Source organism: Leuresthes tenuis, unplaced genomic scaffold (assembly GCF_036924035.1).
Source record: "Leuresthes tenuis unplaced genomic scaffold, fLeuTen1.0.hap1 SCAF_15, whole genome shotgun sequence".
NCBI lineage: Eukaryota > Metazoa > Chordata > Actinopteri > Atheriniformes > Atherinopsidae > Leuresthes > Leuresthes tenuis.
In genome coordinates, this window is record NW_027325369.1 from 2,507,034 (window position 1) to 2,527,118 (window position 20,085).

The window sequence follows — 20,085 nt, forward strand, 5'->3', positions numbered from 1 at the left end:
TCACAGCATCCTTAGGCAAGACACCGAACCCCACGCTGCCTGCCGATGCATCCATCAGTGTGTGTATGCATAGAAGAAAGCACTTCTATGCATTCAGAGCGTAAGAGTGAATGCTGCAGTGTTAAAACACTGAGTGCTATACAAATAGTCCATTTACCATTTAGAGAAACAGCCTTAATAACTACAATTAGAATGATCTTACTTAAAACAAGCACGGCTTTGTCAAATATAATTTTAATGATTTCAGCTATATAGTAATACAATAAGATTCCAATAAAGACATTTCTTTTATGCCGACATATCCGACTACAAAACTTTAAAAATGTGTGTACAAGATTAAACACACACTAGAGGAAAAAGAGCAAAGAAATTAGACCACTTAACGAAGAGATTAGAAACTAATTCTGAGCAAAAGGAAACCCCATTACCAGTGCCTTCACCACAGTTTAAAATAAGATTGGGATATTGAGAAACAACCACCTTCCATTACAATGGCACCTGCTGCCCAGCTGTTAAAGCACAGGTCAGCCATTATGGAGTGGCATTTAAGGTGGAACTTGAGCTGCATTACATTAACTTGAAATAAGCAGATGGCTGTTAAATAGGTTTGACAACAGAGCTGGTCATTGAATTGCGTTTCTCCTTGCACTTCCATCATTATGGTCTTCCATTCATTCATTTGTTAAAGAACTGAAGTTACTAGAGACATTTACTGACGACATGAAGCAAAGGAGCATAGAAACGAAGGAATGTTACAGTAAAGATATGGTTCCTGTTGATGCAACTACTTCAGAACTGTTCTGGTAGACTTTCCAGTCTGCAGTGTGGGCTATGCTTTAAACATAGACACAAATCTAAATTATACATTGGAAGTATTTGTGTATAGTGAACAGATTGAAAATGGTACAACAAGCGCTAATCCTTTTTACATTGCATAGCCAAGCTACAACATTATGCTAATCTCAATAAAAGCACAGATCTGGAAAAAAAAGCTTTGCTTACAGCAGTATGAAACTATTTTTAGTGAAATCAGACCTCAAGACTGAAAATATCTGCGTGAGAGGAAACCTCTTTTTAACTAATTCTCAATGAAATAAAAAACAGTCTCAGTCAACATGCACTGTACATTCAGATCTTTGTCAGCTCTATGGCATATGGTGGGAAGTCCTGATAACTGCTCAATGAAGCCACTGATTCCGTTAAGACCAGCTCCACTTTTACCACACATCTGAAGCTCAGCTGTTCAGAGAAAACCTTTATCCTCGTTGGTTTGATGTACCCACTTTTTAGGAAGAAGCTCACGCTGCTGTGTGTATTTTAACACTACATAAATGTTATAATAACCAAACTATAGTTACAGTGATTGAGAAATAGTTTCTATGATGCAAATCTAAAGGACTAAAGTGAAATACTTTGCCCATAAGCCTTCACAGTACAAATCTTTTTGATCCTGGTTTGAAGATTTTTCAATCACTCCACCAAACTACCAAGTAATTATTCTTTTTCCAAACAGTAAGGTGCACTTGAGTCAAAGAGAAAGAAAGCACTTTGTCTTAAAGCGAAATACTGCTGACAATCCAGAAGATTCCAGAGAAGGAGAAAGTCTCATGGCTTAAAATTTGGTGCTGAGCAAAACATTCACAGCTCTGACATTTGATATTGAATTAGCTTTGGAAAAGACAGAAGTTCAGCTGGAACATCACTGATCATCCCCAAAATAAATCCAGGAGACAGCAGACAGGCACTGGGATGGAACAGAAGCTGGATAGACAGGAAACCAGAAACAGACACGCCAGTAGAGGTCCAGGGTCATCTTCTCACTGGAGGACCTCAAAATAGTGCAAGATAGCCATTATATGCTGCGGCATGAAGACATAACCGGTGTACACAGCCATGCCGGCCACAGAGATCAGCAGAGAATCTGAAGAGGAGAAGTTAGTTAAGGAAGGGCTTATGAATGTGAACAAATCCACTTTTGACTGTTTAAATGGAAACCTTCAACAGTTACTTGTTGATTGTACCTGAACTGATGTTTGCATCAACTCTGCATCCTCTAATCTGTCCAGTCCTGTTCACGAAACAATTGCAATCAAATGAAACCAGCCTTCCTAAATCTCTCATTTTTTTGACAATATCTTTTGATGGCAGATCTCACACCTAACATGTTGGCTCTGGACTTCGACATCTTTCAGTCAGATACTGGTTCAGGCCAAATAGTCTGTATTTCTGTTGCAGGCAGGTTCCTAACTGAGTGAAACGACCTAAGTGTCAGCCATGATAACTGGCTGAAAGCTAATCAAAGGTGCTTACTTAGCATTTCACCTGATTCGTACCATGTCTATCTGTTGTACATACTACTTTACAACTTTTTTCCTTCGCCCTCGATCCTACGACCTTGATCTTGTATATGCCACTTTACATCTTCTACATACCTTTTTGCAATTGTTCATATTCCTTCATCACAGAGCTCTGTAACGTGCAATTTTCTCACTCATGGGATAATAAAGGTTATTCTATATTGATTTAATGCAAAGAAAGCATTGGGTCATTGTTAATGAAAAAAAGATCATACCTTCCTTCACAACTCCCTGCAGACGCAACATTCAAAATGACGCTCGATTATTCAAAAACAATGATAACAACTGAGTAAAAGTGTAGTACAGTAAAGTCCAACGCATAACTGACTCTGGGCGGACAGATGAGTTCCATTCAAATGTTTTTGGAGGAAGCACTTGCTCCATACTCCGTATCAAAATGATTCCTTTCACCAATCGTTCATTGACTGGCGCGTGAACCTCACGGATCAACATCTGAGAGTCTAACTAAAACATATTACTTAATGCGGCGTTACTTACAAAATGTAAGCGTTACTTTATAAAAATTCTACTCTTCGAACACGTTGGCAACAGATGAACGATTATAATTAATTAAAATAAAAAGCATGCACCGACAGGTAAATACAGCTTATGACTTTGTTAAAAGCTTTAAAGTGCCACACATAGCACAACCATGACTGACTACATGTACATTTTAGCATTGACAATGCTTCCTGTTTAGAGGCACGTTAGCCACACTGACAATCCAGCTTGGGTTAGCATATTAGCTCACATACACAAGCGTCTTCAGTCACTCTCACACGAAAAAGGGATACTGAAAACTGTCCTCTCCCATGGCTCCAGCATGTATAACGCCGTCACCAGAAGATATTGGTTGTAAAACCAGGACAACTGCTTCCAACAGTCTCCCAGCGCCATGGCCCCAACCAGCTTCCCCAGACTCGATTTTTCTTCCCTCTGTGATTCGTCAAGGACTACTGTCTGATAGTTTGTGACGTTTACTAATGTGGTATTTTTTAGCCAATCACAACTCCTTTTTCCAGCACATGGCTCTGACGCGTTCAGGAGTTCTATTGAATAGTCCGTGGTTGTGTCCGAAATCACTCACTCATTCCCTACTCACTACTCCCTAATGCATAGGGAAATAAATGTAGTGCACTATGTAGTGAGCTCAACAGAAAAATCTTTCGACACTTTCGGACACTACTTTTGGCGCCGGTAATTACGTCATCGCTGTCGTACAATTAAAACGTACCACATTAATGTCGCCTCACACAATACTTGTCCGTTTACAACTGCATTTTTGTTAAATTAGAGGAATTTGATTACAGTCCTGTCATTTTTATTTTCGTATTTTGTTTACCATTTAAGCATATTTTCATATTTTATTCTATTGGCTCTTCAGAAAAAAAAAGTTACAGTGTAACCTACTGGAATGTTTAATTATATGCTGTTATTTTAAACAATGAAAGCAGGAAGCTATTTAAACTGCCTTGTTTTGAAATGTGTAATGACATAAACAATGGAATAAACTGGCTTTGTGACTGTTGTACTGCTCTATAACTCATGAATTTGCCTCGCACCTGTCATCCAACGAGCAATACACCTGATTCATTAAAAAAAATACTCACTCCCAACCTGCTGCGAAGGCGAAACGTTGCATGATGGGATATCTTGCTCCAGTTAGTGACCATTGGATGTCTACTACATTTCGCAGTGAATTGTGGGATACATTCAGTGCACTATATAGTGAACATCAGTAATCAGTAAACAACTACAAAATGGCGTGGTCACTATATAATGGTTAGGGAGTGATGTCGGACACAGAGCTTAAAGGGGAACTCTGGTATTTTTAAACCTAGACCTTATTTCTGGCATGAAATACGTTCATCTACTCACCGAGAACAGTTTGGTGAAAGTCGGCGTCCTTCGGAAGATATTTAGATAACTGGAGATCCATATAACGGAGAGAACGGGGCTTAGACGATGCAGCCTCTAAATAAGGCATTATCTGTCTTTATTTCAACAATACTTTAAGAAGAATGAATGAATGAACGTGTGCTATAGCTCTGTTAGCTCAGAGCTGCTGTGTTGTTGTTATTGGCAGCTATCGGGGGGCTTATAGAGGGCTTTCTACACACTCGTCTACTGGGATGACGTCATTGACGCCCGCCGCTGCAACACAGCTCATTCACTCCGGTAAGAACGTCCATCTTACTCAAAGTTGTCGTCCACGTCGTCAAAATCTGATAAATATCCTGTCATGTTGCACAAAACTATCAGCAGCAAACTCCGTGTGAAGACTGTCACAGAGCACGGAGTGAAGCGCTTTCAATCGATTTGAACAGGATGCAGCGCAAAAACAACTATTTTCTCCGCAATTTTTGGAAAATATTGACCAATAATGTGCACTGACTGTATTTTATCAAAACATTATTTTTGGGAGCGGCAGAGACTCAACATTTATCACTATTCTAAATGTTAGAGGGAAGCGAGACTGCAAACACACCTTTGAATACATTTACAGATTATATTTAGCAATGAAAAATAAATGTTAGTTTATACAAAACAGTGATCAATATGAGAATGTCTGCAGTGGATAATGATAGGGTTAAACACATAAAGAAAACCAAACACAGGAGGTAACACTCATTTTAAAGCTCTTTCTGTTGTTCTCTGCATGCTAACCTTGTCCTTCTGTATGATTCAACATCCCTGTGGTTCAGTGCTCTGCTCCAGTTTACCTTCATATCTACTTCCTTCAACAAAGCATGTGATATTACTGTCTGTTCCCAGGATTTAGTCCTAATGTCCCATACACCCCATCTGCAGAAGATGTCATTCAGTCTGTCTGTTCTCTATGCTTGGTGTCACATGGAAAATGAGCTGAATGGCAAAGCTGATCTAAATAGATTCTTTTAAAGAAGTTTTAAATGACTTGGAGGAAAATATGTGGCTGTTGATACTTTGACTGATGACCTGGGATGAATTCTTCTTTTCTGTAGAAGACATAATTATTCTGTATTTCACGTTTTGCTTTTCATGTGAACTGAATTCATGCATCTGTAACCATGTTTATTGTGCTTCAAGCCAGAACACTACTGTAAAATATGAATTAATCGATTTAGATATTGATCTAAATAAATCTTTTACTGGTTAAAACAAAATAAGTGTGCGTCAGTTGTACAAAAACAAACAGCTTTCAACCAAACATTTTATTATACAATGTCATGGAAAATGGAAAAGAAGCCTTAATAAAGAGGTGCTTCACTGGTATTTTTGGCAGTTTACTCTACAACAATGAACTGTATTTGATTAAATTAAAGGGTTTGGACATTGGAAATGTACTGACCTTTCAACAATTGGGCCCTTGTGGCCCAATTGTTGAAAAATGCGTGCGAAACTGCCCTCTCGGGAGCCAAAATGCGTGCTGAACTGTCCTATTGGGAGCCAAAACGTGTGCTAAAGTTTCCTATTGGGAGCCAAAACGTGTGTTAAAGTGCCCTCTTGGTAGCCAGAATGTGTGCTAAACTGCCCTCTCGGGAGCAAAAATGCGTGCTGAACTGTCCTATTGGGAGCCAAAACGTGTGCTAAAGTGTCCTATTGGGAGCCAAAACGTGTGTTAAAGTGCCCTCTTGGTAGCCAGAATGTGTGCTAAACTGCCCTCTCGGGAGCCAATATGCGTGCTGAACTGTCCTATTGGGAGCCAAAACGTGTGCTAAAGTGTCCTATTGGGAGCCAAAACGTGTGTTAAAGTGCCCTCTTGGTAGCCAGAATGTGTGCTAAACTGCCCTCTCGGGAGCAAAAATGCATGCTGAACTGCCCTCATGGGAGCCAAAACGCGTGCTAAAGTGTCCTATTGGGAGCCAAAACGTGTGTTAAAGCGCCCTCTTGGTAGCCGAAACGCGTGCTAAAGTGTCCTATTGGGAGATAAAACGTGTGCTAAACAGCCCTCTCGGGAGCCAAAACGCGTGCTAAAGTGTCCTATTGGGAGATAAAACGTGTGCTAAACTGCCCTCTCGGGAGCCGAAACGCGTGCTAAAGTGTCCTATTGGGAGATAAAATGTGTGCTAAAGTGTCCTATTGGGTGCCAAAACATGTGTTAAAGTACCCTCTTGGTAGCCGAAACGCGTGCTAAAGTGTCCTATTGGGAGATAAAACGTGTGCTAAACAGCCCTCTTGGGAGCCAAAACGCGTGCTAAAGTGTCCTATTGGGAGATAAAACGTGTGCTAAACTGCCCTCTCGGGAGCCGAAACGCGTGCTAAAGTGTCCTATTGGGAGCCAAAATGTGAACTAAACTGCCCTCTCGGGAGCCAAAATGTGTGCTAAAGTGTCCTATTGGGAGATAAAACGTGTGCTAAACTGCCCTCTCGGGAGCCGAAACGCGTGCTAAAGTGTCCTATTGGGAGATAAAATGTGTGCTAAAGTGTCCTATTGGGAGCCAAAATGTGAATTAAACTGCCCTCTCGGGAGCCAAAATGTGTGCTAAAGTGTCCTATTGGGAGCCAAAATGTGTGCTAAAGTGTCCTATTGGGAGCCAAAACGTGTGTTAAAGTGCCCTCTTGGTAGCCAGAATGTGTGCTAAACTGCCCTCTCGGGAGCAAAAATGCGTGCTGAACTGCCCTCATGGGAGCCAAAACGCGTGCTAAAGTGTCCTATTGGGAGCCAAAACGTGTGTTAAAGCGCCCTCTTGGTAGCCGAAACGCGTGCTAAAGTGTCCTATTGGGAGATAAAACGTGTGCTAAACAGCCCTCTCGGGAGCCAAAACGCGTGCTAAAGTGTCCTATTGGGAGATAAAACGTGTGCTAAACTGCCCTCTCGGGAGCCGAAACGCGTGCTAAAGTGTCCTATTGGGAGATAAAATGTGTGCTAAAGTGTCCTATTGGGTGCCAAAACATGTGTTAAAGTACCCTCTTGGTAGCCGAAACGCGTGCTAAAGTGTCCTATTGGGAGATAAAACGTGTGCTAAACAGCCCTCTTGGGAGCCAAAACGCGTGCTAAAGTGTCCTATTGGGAGATAAAACGTGTGCTAAACTGCCCTCTCGGGAGCCGAAACGCGTGCTAAAGTGTCCTATTGGGAGCCAAAATGTGAACTAAACTGCCCTCTCGGGAGCCAAAATGTGTGCTAAAGTGTCCTATTGGGAGATAAAACGTGTGCTAAACTGCCCTCTCGGGAGCCGAAACGCGTGCTAAAGTGTCCTATTGGGAGATAAAATGTGTGCTAAAGTGTCCTATTGGGAGCCAAAATGTGAATTAAACTGCCCTCTCGGGAGCCAAAATGTGTGCTAAAGTGTCCTATTGGGAGCCAAAATGTGTGCTAAAGTGTCCTATTGGGAGCCAAAATGTGTGCTAAAGTGTCCTATTGGGAGCCAAAACGCATGCTAAAGTGTCCTATTGGGAGCCAAAACACGTGCTTCGGTGCCCGCTCAGGAGCCAAAACGCATACTAAACAGCTCTCTCAGGAGCCAAAATGTGTGCTAAAAAGCCCTCTCAGGAGCCAAAACGCATGCTAAAGTGTCCTATTGGGAGCCAAAACGCGTGCTAAAGTGTCCTATTGGGAGCCAAAACGCGTGCTAAAGTGTCCTATTGGGAGCCAAAACGCGTGCTAAAGTGTCCTATTGGGAGCCAAAACGTGTGCTAAACTGCCCGCTCAGGAGCCAAAACGCGTGTTAAAGTGTCCTATTGGGAGCCAAAACGTGTGCTAAACTGCTCTCTCAGGAGCCAAAATACATGCTAAAGTGCCTCCTTGGGAGCCAAAACGTGTTAAACTGCCCTCTTGGGAGCCAAAACATGTTAAACTGCCCTCTTGGGAGCCAAAACGTGTGCTAAACTGCCCTCAAGTGCCCACTTGGGAGCCAAAACTTGATAAAATGTCCTGTTTGGAGGCAAAAATGCACCTCTACCGTGGTGAGGACGCGCTATATGTGCCCTTTTTTTTTTCCTTCTTTCTGCCCTTGCCCTTCAAAAAGTCTGTGCACGCCACTGACTGGCAGCCAAGTTGAGCATATGTGTTCCTCATCCGTTACTCATATTTGGGGCATTTGTATGTTCATTGTACTTTAGGAAATTCTGAGAAATAAAGCCACAATTGCCGAAGTAGAATGTTTTTGTTTTTGACTTTCTTGGAGTAATGAACATTGATTCCACTGTTCCCACTTTATCTGTGTGTAATGCCCAATCCTTAGATCAGAAAGTATTTCCCATTGGGTGGAAACTTTATAGGTCTAAAACCATTCCTTTATTATTGTAATTATTGGTGAAAATAGTCAATCTGCAAGCTCACAATGTGTTGAATGTATATGTGTGGCACTGCCCAACAGCAATCTCCAATACTTATTGACCTAAATGAATTTTTTTAAAGACTATACTTCTTTTTTTATTACTAAAACTAGACTAAAACCTCTTCGACTTTTCTTAAAGTAAAACTGGACTAGAACTATCACATATAGAAGTGAATAAAATCTGACTAAAACTAATAAGCATTTTAGTCCAAAAGACAAAGACTAAATCTAAGATGGTTGTCAAAAATACTGGTATCTCTAAGATAACTTCTCTTCTCAGATGCGATTCCATTTCCTGTCAAAACTTGCATAATCTACACATTATTTGTCCCACTGCTACATGTAGGAAGAGAAATAATTCAGAAAGTTTTTTGTAATTCTAAGGTCTTAATGGACTGTCTTTTCAAACATACCGTCCAGAACACGTCCCTTAATTATGCAGTATTTGTTTTCTTGAAGATTACATTTTGAAATAACTTATTCCTTCCTGCAACAGAGCATGTTCATCATATTCATGCAAAAACAAAAGCAGTAAGCTTTATATTGTTAAAATCCAGCTTCAGTAAAACAAACTACTCAATAAATAAGCCTTTTTCCACACATGAACACTGGAGATGTTCAGGAAAAAGTGTGGACTATTTCATCTGGTCTTTTTCTGCAGTTGCTGTTCACAAAAACACAAGGGAGGGGGTACAAGGGTCTAAGTGTGCAGGACGCAGCATGTTTAAACACGCAGTCATATTTATATTCCAGTGATTTTACTATAAGGCTGGGTGGAAAATCTCTCCAGAAACTTCCCAGCCAATGTTGAGAACATCTGTAGTATTTTTCAGGATTCTGGCTACTTCTTTCATGAAAATGAGGGATATAACATAAAACTAACTTATCAGAACAACCGTTGTACTAGAGTACCAACAAACACTCATATAAGATAGTAACTAAGATCCTAAAGGAGACAAAACTGTATAAATACATACAAACGTTACAACTGCAAAGTAAAAAAAAAAAGAAAATCTGTAGCTTTATGAAAAAAGTTTCAGAAAAAGGGTGCACAGGATTCTAATTTAGAGCTGAGCAGATTCATTTATTTTTTCAAAATCAGAAATTTAGATTTTTACAGTCAAGGTTTTTGTGAACAAATGACTGAAGCAGAAATGCATTTACCTTTCTTCTGCAGGCAGGTCTAATGGCCTGTCAGAAGACAAATCTGAACTGTTTGGGATCATTCTCATAGTGATTTGGTTCCCGAAACTGGTCCCAAGATGCTAAAATGTACAAGATGTCAGTTAGGCCAACCGCAGCAGGACTGTTACGCTGTTACACAAAGATATTACAATGAAACATGGTGAACTTAATTACAAAAGGTTGAATATGCGATTTATTCAGTTTTCATAAAAAGAAAAAGGGAAATAAAACAAGCTCCAGCTGAGAGCTTGCTTTCAGCAGTGGCTGGCCAGGATGTTAAAGAAATGGTAGACCTCGTCTTTATCGAACATAGCCACCTCTGTGGAGCACTCGGAACATTGCACCGGGTGGTAAACGTCATCGGTGAAAACTCCCGTTTTCTGTCCTCCTCTCCTCGTCCGTCGTTTCTTTTCCAGCTGATGTTTGTAGCGTAACACCTCATCTCCTTTTACTTTGCAGTTCATCACAAACATGGCTCGATACTGAGTGTGGTACTTTTCATGCCTGAATGAACAAAACCGAGACAAGTGTACATATCAGTGATCAGGGCGGCTGTAGCTCAGGAGGAAGAGCAGTTCCACCAATCGGAAGGTCGGTGGTTCGACCCCGGGCTACATGTCGAAGCGTCCTTGGGCAAGACACTGATTAGAAAGCACGTAGTTATGTGTAGTATACTTAAGACGTGCTGTGTGAGTGGGTGAATGTGTATAACATGTAGCGTTAGAAGCGCTTTTAGTGGTCAGTTAGACTAGAAAAGTCCATTTACCATTTAATTACTTCTCGAAGCAGATAATACAGAACTTTGTAAGAAAAGGCTTTCAATAAGACTTGTAACTTTTTTCTGTATTGATCAGGTTTGTTACTTTTTTATTCTAATTTCTTATCATATTTCTATTACATTTTATTTGTTAGCCAGATAAATGTCAGGAAATAGTTGACATGTATCATCTATGATGTTTAAGCAGATATCGTTATAATATCATTTGTATTTGATGAATGACTCAGCAAACACGAAACTCTTTCCAAACAAAAAAAAAAAAAAAAAAAACAGAAAAAGACTTTAGGCTCAGCATAACACAGAGTTTTTATTCTTAAGCTGCTTTGGAAGCGTTCTGCCAGATGTAAGGACCGTGTTTTTAACATTGGAATCATGTAACAGCTAATCAGTTATGGCTTTATACATATGGAAATTCTTGTCTGCATATTTTATATGATGTCTTGTATAACCCTGAACATATGAACTTGTATGAATGTGGATAACATAAAGAAATCAGTTTTGCATTCAGTAATGTATCATAGAACGTCAAACACATTGACTTACTTTTAATATTGTAAGCTCTACCTCTTAGCTGAGTTTTAAACTGCTCCGATATCTCCATCGTAGCTCCTTGGTGCAACAGGAAATCATAGGCCATGCCACTTTTCCCACACAAGAAGTATATTTTTACCCCCAAAGGGTGTGGTGTGCCTTTAATATACTGCTTGACAAACAGAGATCCACGAAATGGCACCATTTGATCATCAATACAAATGTTTTCCTCTGGTGTAAGCGCCATCATAGAGTGGACGTACCTTGAAAAGCACATCATTTTTCTCAGCTGGCTTCTCCAAATTGTTGACCAAATGTAAATGTGACCAGAGCTGGAAGAACCTGTCACCAATGTCCATCCCAGTTTCCCAGTACATGGAGACCCTTGGCCTTTTCATCACAGGCATGACTTAAACCCAGTGTGCCACTTTGTATGGCATAGACGTTGGCGCTGTCAGCCATCAGATTGAAGATCTCATCTGTTTGAAGTATTCATAAAGGCCTATGTCATGCTTCTTGGTAACTGTCATCTGCTCATGACCATCTTCCCTCCTGCTCACTGAAATCTCCTCCTGTTCCTCTGTGACTGCATTATCTTCTGTCTCAACCTCAGCTGCCACCTCAGCTTCTTCTGACATGTGTGAATCCATTGTCCCTCTTCCTATTCAATAATTCATTTTCCATGTTCTCACTTATGAACTCATGTATTTGCTCCAAGGGCCCTTAGAGCTGATCTAAAGCATTACATAGATAAAAACCTTCTGCTATACTCTTAACATTTACTCTTACCATCTATCTCATTGGCATTCTCATTTGCCTCATTTCCTGAATCCAACTCGTCAAGTTTGGATAGCTTTCCATGTAGAAGGTGCTGAAGGAGGTCTACGACTTTATACTCTTAAAGAACATCATGTAAAAATAAATAAATAATGGAGTTAAATACATGAAATAAATCAATTGTGAAATCATAGTTTAGCTTTGAAATGCATAAAAGTATTTTGTTTATTTGTATGTGATACTGGCTAATTGAGCGGTGGTTAATATCTCCTTACTCCTGATGATGTCCATTGGGATTAAACTTTGAAAAAATCTTGTAATTGAATGATGTGAGATATTCTCAAAATATGGGTTCAAATCCCCTGCATGAAAGGTACTACCTCCAGTAGGGGTCCTTAGGCAAGGCCCCCTTACCCTATCTGCCTACCTGTAAGTCGCTTTGGATAAAAGTGTCCCCCCCCCCCCCCCCCCCCCCCCCACACACACACACACATCTTTTGACCCCACATTGCGGGCGCACCATATGTCCCACAGGTTTATCCCGAGGTAGCCTTATTTCAGGTACACATCTGGAAACCTGTTCAAAGATTTATTTTCCCTCCATGTATTGATTTTAATCTCAAAAGTTCCTCTGTAACACACAGATTTGAGTCCACTCCACAAATGAAGACTGACAGCTGGGTAGTATCAGATGTGTCGCTGCTCTCATTCACAGCAAGGGAGAATACAATTAAATCTTTTCCCTTTCCCAACAGCTGTTCATGTAGATTGGTGGCAAGATGAAATGCATGATGGGCTATTATGTTCCTGCTCAGGCTCACATTTAAGAATGTTTGCCTTGTATCTGGGCACACCACGTCGCAAACTTTGGTCATGCACTTTTTGACAAACTCTCCCTCACTAAACGGCTGGGCTGATTTTACAATCTCTAAAAATAAAACTAGCCTTTGAAGCTGCCTCACCTTGTGATAAGGCTTTTTTAACATAGTCTGTCATGAAACCAAACTTCTTTTCATCTCCTCTCCTTTTAGGCACTTTGGCGTTACGTCCAGGTCCTTGTCCTTTCACAGTGTCTTCTTGTGTTATATTCCTTGGTTACGTTGGCGCCGCACACAGGACCAACAGTTCTGTCCTTTAAACTTGTATACAGATATTCTGCTTCCCACCTGTCTAATTTTTCTTTTCTTTGTCCATTTTTGGGAGGGGTGGCTGACTGGTAGCATGAGGTCGCTAATGAATGTCAGCAGAGGAGCGATGGCTTGTGGGTCCTGACTGGCGCGCCAATGCACCAGCAGAGCATTCTAGGATTTGTAATATTTGTGGTGCATGCGCTGTCTTTCGGTGGGTCAGCTCTAGTCTTTTGTTATTATCTCACAGGCCCAACATTATTAAACTGCAGGCCAGATTTGACCTGCAGTTTTCTAGTCTAGCTGACCACTCAAAGCGCTTCACTACATGCCGCATTCACCCCACTCACACACACTCATACAGCACGTCTTAAGATACACATAACTACGTGCTTTTCTAATCATTCACACACATTCATACCCCAGTGATACAACGGGGGCAACGTGGGGTTCAGTGTCTTGCCCAAGGACACTTCGACATGTAGCCCGGGGAAGCCAGAGTCGAACCACCGACCTTCCGATTGGTGGAACTGCTCTTCCTCCTGAGCTACAGCCGCCCCAATTGATTGTTAAAACTTCACAGAGGATCTGGGTTCGGTTTAAGCGCTATTTTGGCCTTTTCTTCCTGGATAGCAAAGCCTCTGGGGATCTGTGTAAACTTGTGTGCATGTCTGTGAGTCAATATAATCCCACACAGGAATGTTATGGGTCTCCTAGAGATTCAGCATCAGTTGTTCCATACCCGTACATCATGTTTAGATATGGAGTGTGTATCACTACCGCTTCTTATGACGCTCTTAGAGACGTGCTCAGGTAATGAAGAGAAAAGCAACTCCTTCATGAAGTATTGCATGTTTAAAGCTAGATTTGGCAAGTGTTGGACAAGATGTTACAGGAAGTCACATGTAATTAAAAACATTTCTTACAGATGTGTTAGATCATCTGGTTTTCTTACCTTCTGTATTTTGTGATTAGGCTATTTGTTGTCAACATAACGCAAGGCAAAATGTAGATTTCCAAAAATCTGGGGCATCACCCAACATACAACTGATACACATTTGATGTTGATCTTGTTCCAGTTCTAGAATGAAGTCCTGGAAGAGCTTTTTGGACTGCTCTCGGTTTACTTTTGTCTGTCTGCCACATTTGAACACTCACCGGCCACTTTATTAGGAACACCTGTTCAATTACCTGTTAACACAAACAGTTAATCAGCCAATCGCCTGGCTGCAACTCAATGCATTTAGGCAGGTAGAGGTGGGGCTGGTGGTGGTGTAATATTTTCTCAACACACTTTGGGCCCTTCGCACCAATTGAGCAATTCTTCCAGCAGGATAATGCACCATGTCACAAAGCTCATATCATCTCAAACTGGATTCTTGAACATGCCGATGAGTTTACTGTACTCCAGTTGCCTCCACAGAGCATATTTTTTTGGGCTTTTCAGTGCCTTTATTGATAGTACAGTGGAGAGAGACAGGAGACAGGAGACAGGGCAGAGAGAGGGAATGACATGCAGCAAATGGCCGTCCGGTTCGGGACTCAAACAGGGGCCAACTTCATCGAGGACTAGCCTCTGTATATGGGACGTCTGCTTAACCCACTAAGCCACCAGTAGAGCATTTTTGGGATGTGGTGGAACAGGAGACTCGCATCATAAATGTGCAGCCGACAGATCTGCAGCAACTGCGTAAAGCTATCGTCTCAATATGGACCAAAATCTCTGAGGAATGTTTACAACACCTTGTTGCAAGTATGCTACGAAGAATTAAGGCAGTTCTAAAGGCAAAAGGGCCTCCAACCTTTTACTAGCAAGATGTCCCTAATAAAGTGGCTGGTGAGCGTATGTCAGTCTCTCTTCTACATGTAACGAGATCTACTTCCATCAAAACATGTTAAACTTGCAATCATTTTTAAAAGGTGACTAAAGATGACTGATGCCACATGATACTGGAAAAAGCCACATACCTCTGACAGTCCAGGCAGAGTGTTGTCATGCAGGCAGGACAGTTGAGAACGGCGTCACTTTTCGGCAATCCTTGGGGCTGGCGAGGTTGTGATTGAAATGCTACAGTTGGTTCATTTTGGCTGCTATACCTGCACAGGAAGATAAGAGTCTGAATGACTCAGAAAAAAAAGAATCTGGCATAACTCTTTTTTGAAAGCCTGAAAGAAAAGTGTCCACCTCCTAGCATCAACCCAGGCCTGGTCATTGTCGTCCCCATCTGGGTCATAAAGAAGCTCATCGTTGGTAGGAATTACTCGTTGTGTCTGCCTCTGGCCTGTGGAGCTGCCTACAGTAGATATTTAAGAAAAATGTGAAATACAAGGTAATAAAAAAACCTTTGTAACCATTTCTAATGACGTTTCATTTGTTGAGAGGGAAAACCATTCATTCATTCTTACTTGGTGTGTCCTCCTCTTCTGAGTCCGAATCAAAGTAAATGTCATCATATACCTGAGGTTTAGGAATATTTTGATCCCCCTTAAGATCCTCACTTCTTGCTCCAAGAGCAAATTCTGTCACTGAATAAACATACATCAGCGTTAGAAATGCATCCACAAAGAGGGATGAGTGACTTAAGCTGAAAATAACATTGCTGCAGTAGTGTCACAAACTGGCAGGAACCCTTCAGTCTAAACCTGTGAAGAGATCATTTTGTTCAAGCCAACTTGACAATCTTAGAGTATAGATAAACAGATAATATACTTCTGTCTACTTGGGAGAAAGCAGAAACAAGTTGCAAAAGAAGCGATAGGATTTATTTTTAGGTTCAAACAGCAAACTTAAGCAGACTGAATGACATAATATTCCATTTCAGCGAGTGAATGAGCCCAGCTGTTGAATCTGTAACTGATTTTCTATTATCTCTATTATCTCTTTTTTTCTCTCTGCAATCTTATCAGGAAAATATGCCCACCTGTTGAAGAGGTACTTTTCTTAATAATCAGCACCAAATGACGCCTGTACATAGTAATTCATTAAAGCCACCACTGAACAGGCAAACTTTGCTGTCAATGCAGTGTGATAACCACTTCTACATATCTGTGCATGAGGTCTGTGTTCTAACAGTAGGTGGCGCAAGTGAGAAAATGTCATAATTGAGGAGGGACTAATGGAGGAAGGACAGTTGTTTAATTGCAGTTTTAAATCACGTAATTATTTTTTAGACATATTTTAGACATTGAAGAAACCTTTGGTCCTTCAAATTCATAATGCATTTGATCCCATTTAGCTGCAAACACTAAATGTTTCAGGGTTAACGTTATTTCATTAGCATATGGAAAAGAAAGCGAATTCAATCATGTTCAGTTCATTTAATAATTGACTGTAAAAGCTGCCAAATCTGAGTTAAGAAAACAGTTGCATCTTAATTGTAATGTTATATCAGTACAATAACTATAAAACAGTGCCAATGGGTACTACCTGCTGCTGGACCCCAGGACCCCTCCATCGCCTTGACGGTGGAGGTAAGTTCCGCCTCCATTTCTTTGTCAAACTCATCCGCACTGGATGACTCACTTTCCCCTGTCAGATACTCCCTAATTAGCTTCTTTTTCTGGTCTGGAGTTCCGTTCAGCAGCACATCTAACTCATCATCCGAACTGAAAAACAGAAAGATTTTGCTCTGATGACTTCTTAAAGTGACGATTGCCGTTCAAAAAATAAAAGCAGCTGCAATTCATAGCACACAACCAAATCTGAGAGATGGTGTCCTTATATTTGGACGTTTTTTAACAATTTGGTTTACAGACCAAGCAAAGAAGTGAACAATTTCATTTTTTTTTACATTTATTAAACTTCATGCTGGTTTTGCATACAATAGAAAAGCTGTTTGTTCAGAATGAAAACCTCAGTCAGCACTCATCGAAACTTTCTTTCAGTATCATGATTCAGTAATGTTCAAGACAGAAGCAGACGGCTCACATCGTATCTATCTTTCAAAGCAGGAGTATCGTGGCAGGACGCTTCAATGCCTGGCTTCGCCAAGTAAAAATCACACGACTCTCCAAATTAAGCTTCGACGTGTCACGCCAGTTTTCAATTTAGGGCGGAGTTATCAAACTCTCAAAATGCTTATAAACGGACACAATCCCTGCAAAGTTCGTAGGTTTTTTGCATGTTATTGCTATCGTTTCATTGATTGACAACCAGAGAGTCTCAGTATAAGATTAAACAAACTGACATAACGTACAGTCACATCGGCACAAAGACACTCCAACACTATCAGTGTTGTTATACATACTTACATATTCATATAGAGAAAGATTAACAGATTAGTTAGCAAACTGTGAATGTGGGATGTGTTTCTGTGTTTGAGACTGAGGAAAAGAGAGATGGGGGAGAATGGAGGCAGGGCCCCCAAAAACATCATGATCTTATCATATGCCAGCTCCTTCTGTGCCATGTGAAAGGGTTTTCTCCAAAGTTGGAGAGGTGGTAACTAAGAACAGGAACTCAGCTGTTTTCTTTAAAAAAAAAAAAACCCAACAACTTTGAACCCCCCCCCCCCAATTCCCCGTCCCAGCTTCAGCAGCATTTTGTACAACTACTATCAACAGTTACAAGATGGTGTTATGTTGAAAGTTGGCCAGCAGATGTCGCCATAATTAACTGTATCAAATACTTCTCAACATTGAACCATCTCAACACAATGGCTTCATATTGTCCATAAAGCTTTCATTTCTCCATCACTAGTTCAAGTTAATTTATTGCACATTTTTGCTGTTTTTCTTTGTCATAATTCTAAAGTGAAAAACTGCAGCCTGGTAACGTTTCAATAGATTGAAAAACAAATGAACAGATACACTGGCTGGCCAAAAGAAGAAGAAACATTTTTTGAATTGTGTCACATTTCAGCCCACGGTTAAACTAAAAAACTAGAGCCAAAGCTCAATTAAGCTGGTCGAATCCCAGTACGAAGCATCTTTATTAGAGATGTGTCAGCCAAAGGGAATATTTATGTGCCCTAAAAGAGAGACTGACGACGTTAAAGCTAGATGCTGCTGACTTTTAAATATTCGGAATTGTCATTTATAACTAATATTCAAAATCGCTTCCTTGACATTTCCTCTAAAACTACTAATACGACACTAGTAGGGATATTAAAATCACAAATTGGCATCAATTGATATATGTTCATATTCATGTATATTTGATTAAGTTTTTAAAAATTAAGTATAATAATAAAAAGAAGAAATAAAAAGCCCACTATCTGGAATCGCTTTCATGTTTTTCACGCTTTTCATGTTCTTTTTGGTCCTTTTGTAGCAGAGAGTAGTTGGAACATCCAGTATTGAATCTGACAGAAAAGGACCAAAACTTTATCAAATTCTTCAAGAATACATCTGTATTACACAATGGCAAAACGATCGAATCAACTTGGGCTTTAAAGGTGACATATTATGCCCTTTTCAACTATTTTATGAAGCTGTATGAGCCAGACTTCGATGGAAATACCTGTTTGTTCGTGTGGTTTGCAGTGACCTGACCTGACCCCCTCCGAAACTGCAGCATCCTGTTTGGAGAGGCGAGACTGAGCTCAACCCTGCAGTTCTGGTGAGCTAAGCTGCTAGTCTTGTTTCTGTAGTTGTATGTTGGGAAAGGACACACTTATGTAAGGTATGCAGGAATGTCACCGCACTGAGCCATGCTGGCTGTGGCGCTTTACAGTGTCTTTGCGTACGCAATCTGCGCAACCTTTTATCATTTCAACCACTAAACGCAAATTTAATGAAGCTGTCACAGTCATACAGGATAGTCTAGTCATAGCTCTCTGCATAGATACAGTTACTATACTGATCCAAGATGGAACTAGTTTAGCAGTGTAGTAGTAAAAGTTAGCAACTGATGCTGGTAAACAACGCTGGAAATGCACACAGCCTCGCTTATAGCGATTCATGAGTACCACCAATCACTGCATTTAAACATTTTACGTCATTAAACAATGGTACTTGGGAGAGCAGTTATGTAATGGTAAAAACCAGACCAGTGCACAGCATTCAGTGCAGCAACGAGCGTGAGAAGAGGACCGATGTTGTGCTTCAGCTGCGTCCGCGTTAGCGCGCGACTTTCAGCCCGAAGCGTCGGTGCTGGCTTCTTAGGAAACACCAACTTTACCGCGACAAGTTCGTGGGTCTTACAGATACTTCGCATCCAATTTACGACCAGTTAAGTCTTGAGAATGAAGGAAGCAGCTAAATTAACCCGTGACCACTGAGGCGTAAGGTTATGTGACCATCTCAGTTACATCGCATTTCGTTTAACAGAGATAAAATATCTGTTCGACTTCAGAGTTACTTCTTCACAAGTTGTAACTTTAAGTTGTCGTCATTGGGAAGAAATGTTCTTAATCGTGGCTTCATCGATTTGCTGTGTAAGAGACCTAATTGTTCTGCCTCACCCGTGTCGGCTTCACTCAGTTGCTGTTATGTTGTGTTAGCATTCAGTTAGCTGTCCTCACTAACCTCACCGGTTTTCTAAAAGCTGACACAAACTTCCTACCTGCTTTCAGATCGCTCCTCGTCACTCTGCTCATCGATCTCATATGGATCAAACTCCTGTGATTTACAAAGCCCGTTCATTTTAACCATGACAAGGTTAAAATACTAGAGCACGAGATGCTGGTAAACAACTAACTTGCAACTGAATCTTCTTTCGGGGGCTTCTTCTTTTGGTTAGGTAGAATAGACGCACCAATGGCGTACTTCTGCCACCTACTGTTCATTATTATCCAAGTCAGTCTACTTTTGATTGAACAATGTATCATTTTCAGGTTCCTATATTATCTTAAACAGATTAACAATGTGTAAATATTTCAGTAGTTTCTTTGTTTTGGTCCAGCTATCTAGATTCAGAAGTGTGTGCACATTGAAGACAGTTGCTCCAGTTGAGCCAAGCTCCTCTGTGATAAGTGCCTGACTGTTTCAATGCTCAATCACTGCATGAGATTGACATATTTTGCTTTTGATCCTCAACCTACCAGAGAGCCTATAAATTGGGCAACATCTCTGTATATTTTTACATATATTTTTACCTTGGAAAGTGTAGTGGAAAGATTGCCACCTT

The 20,085-nt window shown here is 40.7% G+C and overlaps 2 protein-coding genes across 2 annotated transcripts; both read right to left on the reverse strand.

Moving 5' to 3' along the window:
- Positions 1-218: 218 nt before the first annotated feature.
- Positions 219-3,400, reverse strand: sptssa (serine palmitoyltransferase, small subunit A). The gene is made up of 2 exons (XM_072365670.1): positions 3,152-3,400; positions 219-1,921 (listed from the first exon to the last, which is right to left on the reverse strand). The coding sequence occupies exons 1-2, from the start codon at positions 3,252-3,254 to the stop codon at positions 1,818-1,820; spliced, it is 207 nt and encodes a 68-aa protein (XP_072221771.1). The 5' UTR covers positions 3,255-3,400; the 3' UTR covers positions 219-1,817.
- Positions 3,401-9,683: 6,283 nt separating this feature from the next.
- On the reverse strand, positions 9,684-19,699 carry eapp (e2f-associated phosphoprotein). Its single transcript, XM_072365685.1, has 6 exons — positions 19,522-19,699; positions 16,444-16,622; positions 15,423-15,542; positions 15,202-15,310; positions 14,985-15,113; positions 9,684-10,307 (listed from the first exon to the last, which is right to left on the reverse strand). Exons 1-6 carry the CDS (start codon positions 19,608-19,610, stop codon positions 10,058-10,060), a joined length of 876 nt encoding a protein of 291 aa, XP_072221786.1. The 5' UTR covers positions 19,611-19,699; the 3' UTR covers positions 9,684-10,057.
- Positions 19,700-20,085: the final 386 nt, after the last annotated feature.